At 32.6% G+C, this 12,166-nt stretch overlaps 1 protein-coding gene across 1 annotated transcript; it reads right to left on the bottom strand.

Annotated features, from left to right (window-relative positions):
• Positions 1 to 7,486: 7,486 nt before the first annotated feature.
• LOC102629299 (protein CLP1 homolog) lies at positions 7,487 to 11,677 on the bottom strand. Its single transcript, XM_006480384.4, has 11 exons — positions 11,510 to 11,677; positions 11,168 to 11,400; positions 10,970 to 11,038; positions 10,510 to 10,605; positions 10,168 to 10,409; positions 9,924 to 10,062; positions 9,758 to 9,814; positions 9,141 to 9,275; positions 8,263 to 8,498; positions 7,829 to 7,873; positions 7,487 to 7,722 (listed from the first exon to the last, which is right to left on the bottom strand). Exons 2-11 carry the CDS (start codon positions 11,384 to 11,386, stop codon positions 7,635 to 7,637), a joined length of 1,326 nt encoding a protein of 441 aa, XP_006480447.1. The 5' UTR covers positions 11,387 to 11,400; positions 11,510 to 11,677; the 3' UTR covers positions 7,487 to 7,634.
• Between the last annotated feature and the right edge of the window lie 489 nt (positions 11,678 to 12,166).

Genomic DNA, 12,166 nt, shown 5'->3' with positions numbered 1-12,166 from the left:
CTTTCCAACGACTTTCTGTGAGTATTTATTTATTCATTACTTTTTATTATTATTGCTATCCTTAGGAGAGTAATCATAGTCATTTTCACTTTGTAGGTTTTTCTTAGTTCAACAAGACCTAATATCAAAATGACCAAAAATATTGTGGTGGATGCTATTCCCTTTACTACCATTCATACTATTACGAGTGATGTAGGTAGTTGTGAGTTAAAAGAGGAGATAGACGAGGATAGCAGTGGATATGTAGATGAAATTATAAAAAGAAGGAAGGTGATTAACTTAGAAAATTCTAAGGATGAGGATGAGCCTGTAGTTGAAGATACATATCCATGGCAAATGAAGATGATTAAATGTGGATTTTGTGAAATGTCCCTTGAGATATTAATGATTAGATATAGCATTCCTAGATCAATAACACTTCGTTGTGCTTCACTTAAAAGGAGCATTACCAACCCTCCTAAGGGCTTTGTTGGGATTACTAGGTGTATGTTGAATTCTGGAGTACGACTCCCATTTCATCCTTATGTTCGAAGGATATTACATGCCTTAGGACTTGCTCCAGCTCAGCTTTCTCCTAAAGCTTGGTGTTGTATTGTTGGGATGTGATCTCTTTGGCATTACCTAGGATTCAATGATCCTTATGTGGCTGAATTTTAAAGTCTTTTTCATTCACAGAGATGTCCCAAGGCTGAAGGATTTTGGTGTTTATCTGCCTATCCTAATTCAGACAAGATTCTTCTTTATGGTGAACCTAGTCGCCAGGATAAGACTTGGAAACCTTACCATTTTTTTTGTTAGAGGTGATTGGGAGTTCGGGACAAGTACAGAGTATCCTGAGGCTAGAATCCAGACGCAATTTTGTCAACCAAGTAGAATCTCATTTTCTTATAATAATTTATTATATCTTATTATGAGTTCTTTTTATAACTCAGAAACTAAGTTTCTTCCTTGGTTTTGCAAATGAGTGGACTTGCCCTGACCTTTCAGCAGATGAGGAAAGAAATATAGCAAAAGCTTTAAGCCTAAGCTTGGGTAAGCATAACATCTCAGCTGCTTGTTCTGAAAAAACCTTAGTTGAGCGTGGTATTATTCCAAGCATCTTATTTTCTGAGAAGGAAGCTTCAGTGATGGCTTCAAATAATTCTCCTAATGCAACTTTCAAAGGTGAGAAACGAAAGAGATTGATGATTCCGGACGTTGCTAAAAAGAAACAACAGAAACAATGTGGATCATCTTCTCAGTCTGTATCCCAAGCTTAGCAGATTACATCATTTATTCCTCCTCTTCCATCTGAGAAGGGAGTTTGTATTCCCGCGCCACAAAATCCTTTGGTGCATCAGTCATCTTTATCTCCTCACCCCTCAACCTTGACGAAGGACATTGAGAGTCTTGATCCAGTTGAATCCCTCAAGCTTGCCTCAAGCCTTCTTTCTAAGGTAAAGTTATTTAACTTTCCTCATTATTTATTTATTTTTTAAGGTCATTCGCTTGCTAACTTAAGTTTATCTTATACAGAACTTGGTCTCTTTATCCACATCTGAGGAGAGGGCTAAGACGGTTGAAAGAAAAGTCCAAGAATTGAGTCTCCAACTTTTCAAGACTATAGAGTATAACTCTGAGATGCAGCGTTCATTAGATAATGCTAAGGCTAAGGAAAGAGCAGCTTTAGATAAAGCAAATACTGAGATGGAAAAAACAAAGGGGCTCGAGAAAGAACTTTCTGCAGCTAAGGAGCAAATTGAAGGTATACTTGACCAAGACTACAAAGAATACCTGAAGGGACTAAACGATTGTCGTATGTTCTTTGCTTGCTACAATGCTGATACTGACATAGAAGTGGTTGACCAACACTTGAAAGAGCTTGGTGTGAAATTTGATGATAATAAGCCGAATGAGGATAATGGCTCAAAGACATGCATTGATGGGGGAGGTACGGATGGAACAAGAGATACTCATTTGACCAAGGTGACATCCACAGTTATACCAGAAGGGTTTGAGGATCTCTTCGGGAGGCATCCTGAACAGCGAAATGATGATTTTCAGCATACTAGGATTTTCTGAGGGTTTTTTTTTCTTAATTTAGGAGTTTTGAACATTTTATGTAAGTTGATTGCTTAGGAGATGAACTTTGAATTTTTATTTTATGTGTTTCTTTAAGTTTTTATCCCTGAAATGACATGTTCCTTTGTTTTATTGAACTTGAATAAAGATACAAAATTTTCATATGTTAAGTTTATGAAAATTTAGAATTGATCCAAAGACATTCATCATCGTCACTAGTTTATTTAAAATATCTCATGGATAACCAAGATGGAGAATTTATATGACTGGGAGAAGTAGTCTTTTATTCATCCGCATTGTGTCTTTACAAAACTTGTCTGACCATTAAGGGAAGATCAAACTTATATGATCATAAGTACAAATTATATTATTGATGGTAAACCTGAGATGCTCAGCATTCCAAGCATGCCTCAAGATCTTTCCACCTAAGGTAGACAAAACATAAGTTCATGGCCTAACTACTTCTCTGCTTATGTAAGGTCCATCTCAATTAAGACCTAAAGTGCCAACACCTGGCTCCTGAGCATTAGTAAGACCTTTTAGAACAAGATCTCCAATTCTGAACCTCTGAATTTTAACTCGAGCATTGTAGTAACAAGCTACTTTGCCCTGATAGGCAGCGACCTTGATCATACCCTAATTCCTCTTTTCTTCTAGGAGGTCTAAACTTTGGCGTTGTAGTTCATCATTGATGAGAGGATCAAAGTATTGTACTCGATAAGTCGGTGTTCCTATTTCAGCAGGGATGACAGCTTCTGCCCCAAATGCCAAGGAGAAAGGAGATTCTCCTGTAGGAGTCCTTGGTGTAGTTCAATAAGACCATAGGACAAATGGCAATTCATCTGGCCATGCTCCTTTGGCTTTCTCTAACTTAGCCTTAAGAATTTACTTAATCACTCGATTGGTAGCTTCAACTAGTCTATTGGCCTTAAGATGGGTAGGAGAAGAGTAACAAAGTTATGAGACAAGGATATCCTCTTCTGAGTTCACTTCATTAGACAATCAGAATGTTCTTGTCTAGTGATAGTCTACAAACACAAGAAAAAGATCAGAGGGCCAGTTTTACCGGCGTAAACTCTCCGACGGTTAAGTCAGCTCCGGAAATATAAATTTAGAAAGAAAAATATTAGAGGGAGAAAGTTAAATATTAGAGGGAGAAAGTTAGCCTTTTTTTTTACTTTTGAGTCTCTTTTTTTTCTTACCTTTTAGTGAGAATGAAAGACATATTTATCGGCTAAACTGATTTGACTTGAGTCCTAGTTATTTTGATGACAAATGTCCTTATTCTTGTGACATTTGGCGACATTTGTCTTTTAGTGCCCATGTTGATTGACATATGGATATACAAACTTGTCTACATATTAAAAGAAGAAACATTTTATTCTTAGGTTATTTTTAATAAGACCTTGGGATCATAGAAGCCTTCAAACTTAGGATGTTTATCATAGGATAAGAGCCTAGAACCTCGGCACGTTTTGGCCTTTGAATCCTTGCCACCTAGTTGATTTATCCTAGGTGGTTTGTCTTAGGATAATAATCTAATACCTTGGCTCCTTTTGGGTTTTGAAAACCTTATTACTTAGGAGGATCATTTTAGGTGATTTGTCCACCACTTCGTGGGCTTAATTAAGAGGAAATTTATTAGATAAGCCTTATTGAGATTAAATTTATTTGGGCCTTATTAGGCCTATTTTATTTTTGGCCTAACAAGCCTAATAACAACAACAACAATAATAATTTTTATTAAGAGAGCAATTAATATTTTATTATCAGTTTATTATAATTTTACAACTATATATCTAATTTCACAACAACCAATCATAACACAACAATATATAAATTTAATTCCATAAATCATATTAATGATTAATTAAAATTAAAATATCATAAAAAATAGTTCGTTCGTAATTTTATTTTTTTGTGTATAAATATGAAAAATATTTCATTCACAAATGAAATATATCTCCTTTAACTAAGTTATGATTTCATAAATGAAATATTAATATCGTAAAATTTTTTATTCATCATTCATAAAATCATGATATTTATAATTTTATTTATTAAAATCAGGATATTTATTTATTCATTTAATAAATTATAAACATAAAATAATTAGAATATTTATTTAAACTAACATTTAAATTAATTTTTAAAAGCCTATGCTAAAAAATTATATTAAAAAATTTAATTTCAACATATTTGTAAAATTATAACATTTTATATTTACTTTTCATTAAAAAATTTTATTTTGATATATTTTGACCCACGGGTTGCGTGCTAGCCCACCAATAAAGTGTGCTTATTACATGTCTTTTTCGTGTGCCGTGCCTTGGCCAATCTCTAATCGTGCAGTGCTTTTAAGGGCTGCATGCCTAAAATTCTAGGCCCGGCCTAGCCCACACACGTGTTGTGTCGTGCCATGTGCCCTACCAAAACGTGCTCGTGCCGTGCCGTGTTGTACGGACATGTCCCGTGCCGCGTGCTGCTCGACCCATTGGCCATCTTTAGTTATGACAAATGCAAAGATAAATATAAAGATAAAAAAGATAATTGCCTCCTAATTATTATTATTATTATTTTTCTTGATAGGTACCTACTAATTATCTAACCATGAAGATAGAAATAATCTATTCTAGAATCTATATCTAAAGTGATGAGAGACCATTTATTTGCAATACTCCCCTTTGGCCAATCACTTTAATTTTTCTCTATGGTTGTGAATGTACATACTATTGTTTCATTAAAACCTCGTCAGTAAAACTCAATGGAAAAAGACTTCATTGAACGAAAAAGAGTACATTGTACTTTGGTCTATCTGTAGTTGTTTACTTCAATGAATATTCTCCCCTTAATAAAATGCTCCCCTCAAAATGACAAAATCAACCTAGTAGTCTATTGAGCCAACGCATGCCGATGCTATGTAAAAGTTTTTCAAAAAATTGATGTTGTCAAAGCTATGATAAATAAATTTGCAAAGGTATTAGTGGGCGCCTTTGCTTAATATTAATTTGCTTGCTTTGCTAGATCTCATATGAGATGTGCTGCATTTAGATGCGATACATTTAAACCAAGAATCTCTTTAGTATTATCTTTAGGGTAGAACATACTCTATTAAGGATCGAAAGAATAAACAAACACGTGATACTGAATGGATGAACATATTTTCCATGTTAATATGATTCAAGTTTGTTTAATGTAGGCGTATTGATGGATAAATATCCTATTACCTTTTTGCTAGACGTGTAGGCCAATATAATTTTCTTTTTGTTTGTTTTTCCCTCAAATCTTTGATTTCAAATTCACTTTAAAATGAATCAGTTCAATAAGCTCTTCTGGAGTTCTAATACATTTATATATCATTTACATATACTACTACAATGGAAAATTTATATTTTAACTTTTTAATAGATAGATATGGGCATATGGATTATTAAAAAAAATCACTAAAATGGATGTACCATGTGCACCTAGTTTATTTTAATCCATACATGGATTTTCTAGCTTGAATAAATACAAACTATGATCATTTGGTTTTTATGCTTGAGGCATATTGAATCTTTTAATGATTTTTATAAAAAATTATGAGTGTCAAGTGACCCACATAATTATATTGTTAATATATTTTTAAAACATATTTTAAGTCTTTCTTAAACTGCCAGATTTATTAAGGTCGTGTTTAAAATTGAGGTGCTGCAACTTTTAACCTACAGCTGCTGTGAAAAAAAGTTGTAACTATGAAACAAAAGTTAATAATATGTAATAAATATAAAATTATTAAAAATATAATAGATTTCCATGATATAAGTGAAAAATCATATCAATATACATTCCAAGGTATAGCAGTTAGTGTTTACTAAACACTTTAGTACTTTAGCTTTTAAGCTACAGTTGCCCAATTTCAATCTCATACGCACCCTAAAATTTGAAATGTAATTGTACCCATTCTAAGAGAATATATATCCTCATAACCAACAAAGGTCTCTACTCATGCGCGCTTCAACGATCTTATTGTGTTTGTTTCGCTCCCGAACAAATATCTATTTATTTAATAGATTTGACATCTTAAATTGTTAAACTATAGCCACCAAGTATAGTTTAACAGTGATCACAAAAGTACAATTTAATAGTGATTACGTTGTTCAAATCTAAAATAGATTATTCTTGTAATGAATGTTGTCAATTAGTAATGGAATTTGCAATGCAAAATGTTTTATGAACTAATAAGTGTAATAGTCGGCACAAATAATACAAGTAGCTTAGAGTATTGTCCCACAAAACTTGTTTTTTCTATTAGCTAACGAATTTCTAACCTTATACCAAAAGATGATAAAACAATTCCAATTAAATAAAGATGCAAATAGTAACAAAAATCATTAAGAAATTAAAGATAGTAGGACAATCGAATTCATCATAAGCATTCCAACTTAATTCCTCCATTTATGTTATCAAAAATTTATTATTTATGTTGACAGTTAAATAATCATAATTCTTTTTGATTGCCTTTCTCAAGTAATATCACGTATATTCCTATATACTGGTCTGAATGCGCTTTTGGGTCTTACTCTCAGACCACACAATAGAATCAAGCATATGTAGACCATTATACTTGAATTATCAAGTAAGCCCAACCTCATTTCAATCGAGAAGGAACTAATCCTTATGACATGTAGCTTGATGAGATTAACAATATGTTTGTAATAAAATTGTTGGTTCAATCCATATAGAATTCTTTTCAGATAAAAAAAATCCACATGAAATTGCAGCTAAGTTTAGATTGAATATTTGGAGTATTATTCAGTCCATAGTAGATCATCAAAATTCTCCAAATATGATAATAAAACTCTTGGTCTTACTACATAAAGCAAAGCTATATATATATATGGCTTAATTGATATTCATTCAAAATCATTTAGTTTTTTTTTTAAATAGAATTAATTAGAGTTTTAGCTCCTTTCTTTTCTCTGAACAAAATTATTTGTAAAAGAAAAAAAAACTCAAATTTGATTTCACACGAGAAAATATGATAATGCCAAAGAAAATTTTTACAAGTGAGAGGAAACAGGGATATATATATAAAGTATTTAGATAAGGGCATTCTCACTTTATTACCATAAGTACAAATAACACATATTTTAATACATCAGAGAACATATTTTTTGTTTGTTAGTAGGATCCTCACATTGTTAAAATGAGACTATCCTTATTAGAGAATTATTCTCTCTCTCTCTCTCTCTCTCTCTCTCTCTCTCTCTCTCTCTCTCTCTCTCTATATATATATATATATTTGTAAATAAATAAAATTTTGGATTCTGGATTTGTAAATGAAAAATTGTTTTAAGAATTTTTTGTTGTTTACCACCTAAACTTTGCTAAGAAAATTACCGATGCCAAAAGCATTAAGCAATTTGAATATCAAGGGTGTCCATTCGAGGAAGAAGCATTTTTGTCTTTGTATTGGCATCATAATTTAGTAAAAACTATACAAAATAAAAATAAAAATAAAAATTCAATCATCCCAATTACATGCTGAAGTTTAAATGCTAAACTAATAACTGGATTCTTTCCTAAATGCTTCACGTTTCAAGCCATGTCAATGTTCCTGCGATCAGATATTTGCTTGGGAGCATCCCAGGTGAGGGTGCGAGATATGTAATCGTCTTCCTGAAGGTGTAAGAAGTTCGAAAATGTTAATTATGACTGAACGAAAAAACAGAACTAAGCATCACTATGACAAATTCTTATGATGATGAAAATTCAAACTCCAAACCTTTGTGTGTCGACGTTTGTAACAAATATAAAACCAGCCACGTTGCTGCAACAAAAGAGAATTTGTCACCAGTAATTTCGAAATAGAATGAGGGGGCAATATGTAGCGGAACATTTCATTTTGCAATGTCCAGATTAGGTATGTTGCTAAATTGCTAATTGATTTGAGATGTTTCCCAAAATAGTTTTCATTTTCCAGAGTGAAAATCTGTTGGAGATGTGTTTGATTAGATCTTCTCCAAAACTTGCATCCGAAAACAAAAAAGATCATCATTAAACTACAGATTTATTGTTTTTCATTGTTTTCAAAACTAATACCAAACATAATTTCACTATTTTTAAGTTTAGAAACTACTTTTGAAAAACACTATTTTCAAAAACAAAATTCACCCTAGAAGCAGAGAGTGACATTTCAATGCACAGTGTCATGCGTACCTTGAGATAATTTGATCAGCGTCTTTTGCATATGAAACAGCAAGAACAAGATGGAGCAACTCCTGGTCAACATTCACTGGAACTATTCTTAGAGGGTTGGCAACAGGATCAGCTCCAATTGGCAGAGCTGATCTTGGGGCCTGTGGTCCTCCTCCAATTCGATAGACTAGGAAATCGCTGAAATTAGCAACATTAGCATGCGGGGAAAGATCATTTGTGAGGCCGTAAAAATATTCCTGGTGAAAAAATGTTAACGTGTCATTACGAATGGAAACATATCTATGTGGCTAAGAACTAAGGATGGAAGAAAACACAAATATATTGATTCCAATGATAACATTACCATGTCAACAAAACAAGAATACAATTGATTCCAGTGAGAACATGTTATTCAACAGACAGAGTATAATGAAATTCCACTTGGCCAGTAGATTAACAGATAATGAGTGCTCGTACAAAGATGCGCATCAGGTTTCAATACATGAAATCCCTGATTCAAAGAGACAATACCATGCACATAGGCAGCAATCTTTGGCTGTCATAACATTAGAGTAGTGCATGCTTAGAAAATCAAGAAATGACAAATAGAAAAAATTAAGCAATTTTAAATCTTTAATTCTACTTTAATGATCCAAGATACAGTATTTGGACACTGTTGCTGCAGCAAGTACATTCTAAGCTATGGTTCAAGAACAAGCCATGGTGTAAAAGCATTATAAAATAAAGCCTCTCCTTAATTCTAACTGAATTCCTTAGTGAAGCAAAACCATGAATATTGTAATATGAATTTGGACAAAGCAGAAATGTTATGGGGTACTATATGGCTTAAACTTAACAAATAAATCAAGACTAAAAATAGAAAATAAAAAAGTCTTTACCCTTATCCTATAACTTCTGGCCTTTTGACGAACTTTTGAATTTCGGGATACAACACCACCCGACTTTTGAAGTTTCACAACATCCACATTAGGCCTGTTCTTTAATACATCCCTCAGCATGCTGAAAAGTTTTTCCTGCATGGATTTCAAAGGCACACATCAAATCAGGTCTCGTGTATTAGAAAATGAAGAAAATAACATAAAGAAATCAAGCATAGGCAATCCTTGAATGAGTATTCAAAAACATCAATGATATAGCTGCTTCAACGTTCATAAGACAATACAACATAATTTGATTATCAGAAAGTACTAAGATGTGAAGAAATGAAAATACAAAGCAAACTTCCAACATGTAGACCAAGAGATATTATTGAGACCAAAAGTGTTAAAAGAAAAAAAAAGTAAAAAAAAAAAAGAATAATTTCTTTTGAATCATGGGATATTATTATCTAAACAGGCAAGCATAAGATTTTCAAGTCCACAAAAGCACTACATAAAAAGAAATTGGCTAACTGAAAATGAAGATGTCGTGTATAATTCTTGTAGATTGCACCTGAATCAAGTTTGAAATGAGTATTTAAAAATATGAGTTAAAAGTGATGGATTTTATGATTTACCTGACCCAAAACCAAGACAACATTGGCTTTGAATGTATCAATCGCATGGAGAAGCAACTGCCAAATGAAACAAAACATCATGACCAAAAGGCAACATAATCTGAACATTTGATATCCACACATGCATTTTGAAGTTTATTCGAACGAAGCTTCATAATATAGTCACCTCGTACCCTACACCTTCTATCCACCCCATGGTGTTTATCACCATGCCAGCTGCTCGAGATTCCGCATTACCATTAAACTGCCTTTCCAGCATTTGGGCAAGCTCCTTCACAAGAACTTTGTACAACTCTACATTGTTGCTGCAAAGAACCATGAAATTACCAGTACATCAAGTATCTGCCAACTGACTTAAAATACTTGGTCACAAAAAGGTTTACTGACGCGAAAGAGCACAAATTGCCTACCTAGGAGTTGCGTGTCCAAAGAAGTAAACAAGAGGCATTTCAAGAGGGATTCCTTCCACAGGATCAATGGGCAATTCAATTGGAGTAGCAGCAATGCATCCAGGAATTGTTATTGCTCCTTGGCCAATATCCAAGTCAACAAAAGTAGGTTTCCAACCTAGTTTTGCTGCCCAACTAAGAAGCATCCTCGACAGTGTGCTTTTACCCGAATCTGTAGGTCCTACAACAATTACTCGAGGACCCTGAACCAACCGTATGTATTTCACTGAATAGTAAATAAAATTGCAAAAAGAGCAACCAATATGCTTTTCAATATGGACATTAAATACAACAAATAAATACCTGAGAAGCATCAGAGTCCTTCGATGGCGATGCTTTAGCATGGTTCCTCCTTCCTTCTAGCACTGCATTCACGTTTACATAACTAACCATGGGCGTCTGAAAATCAAGAAACAACAAAACCACTATCAATCATTCAAATAAATCTTCTATAGTTCAATATTGAAAATAGAAATGAGGGAAAAAAAAAAAAAAACGAAGAGTAAACCAAGCAGAATAGTCTTAAGAACAGCATTTTTATCCATATGACACAACAAGTTTTCTTTACATTTCTCGACTCTTCATTAAATTTCCCAACTATGCATTATATTTTAATCATTTAAAAATTGACAGGCCGTATACAACCGCTATTCTAGCATTTCCATAAGCGAAAAACTACAATTAATAAAATAAATCTTCAAACAATTCAACTTTGCATGAAAAATAATAATAAAATAAGAGTAAAAGATGAACAGACACAGACCTCATCAGCTGTATAATCAGTTTCAGGAGTGCCATCCATTTCAATAGTGGCTTCATACCAAGTAAATACCTAGTGCATAAAATCAACAATTAATCATCTTCATTATAATACCTAATCACACTACTTAATAAACCAATTAAAATAATAATAATTCTTCATTAAATAAACAAAATAAATTTAAAAAAAAAAACAACTTACAGCAAATTTGAGACGAGGAGGAAAAGTGAGCCAGATTTCAGGGGGCAATTCAGTGCCATAAATTTCAGCATTACCATTAAGAAGCCGAAGCCGCAATGGCATTTCACCCACTTCAATTCTCAGCTCACTCTCTCTCTCCAATTTCACTAGCTTTATTGTTGAAGCCGAAGCCGAAGCCAAGCCACTCATCGCCGCTGGTACGCCGCCGCCGTAAGCCATGGCAAGCCAATTCACTGAAAATTATCATTTTTTCAAAAACCCGTTAATTGAAATTCTCAGATAAAAATAATTAGAACTCAGCTATTGAAATTGAGGTTTATTTAAAAAATTTGAAACTTTGACCTGAATAAAGATGGAATTGAATTTGTTACTAATTAGATTTAGGGTTTAAATGGGGTTTAGGGTTTAGATTGAGAGAGGAAGAAGAAAAGAAACGAACAGTCGTTTAATATTTGGGTCTCTGAAATAACGGGCGTTTGTTTTTTTGTTTTTTTTTTCATTTTCCTAATTTGTCCATGAATTTGCAAATTATATTGGCTTCCACGTAGGGTTTGCATTGTAAATTTATGGTGCGTTTGTTATGGTTTTTCAGATAGTGTTTTCAAATTTATTTTATAGAATAAGAATAATTAGTTTTTTTTTTATAAATAAAAATGTATTTAGTAGCTTATTTTAAGAATAATACTTAAAAAAAAAGTAAAAAGGCATTTGATTGTTTGTCTAGAAAAATGAAGACAAAAAAAGAAAGTAAAAAATTATGTAATGAAACTATTATGAAAGAATAATATAATACAATGAATATATTCTTAAAAACCTTTAATTATGTAAACAGATTGTAATTATAAGATAATATTAATTGAGAAAATCTATAACTATTTAATAATTATCATATATTTGTTTATATTAGTTGTGAAGTGTATCTTCTTTATTGATATATTTTCATCAATATATGAAGTTTGTGATCATTTTTAAATACCTGCATATTGGTCAAACAATATA

The sequence above is a fragment of the Citrus sinensis genome, chromosome 6 (assembly GCF_022201045.2).
Source record: "Citrus sinensis cultivar Valencia sweet orange chromosome 6, DVS_A1.0, whole genome shotgun sequence".
In the NCBI taxonomy this organism is placed as follows: Eukaryota; Viridiplantae; Streptophyta; class Magnoliopsida; order Sapindales; family Rutaceae; genus Citrus; species Citrus sinensis.
This window is presented reverse-complemented; position numbering and strand designations above follow the sequence as displayed.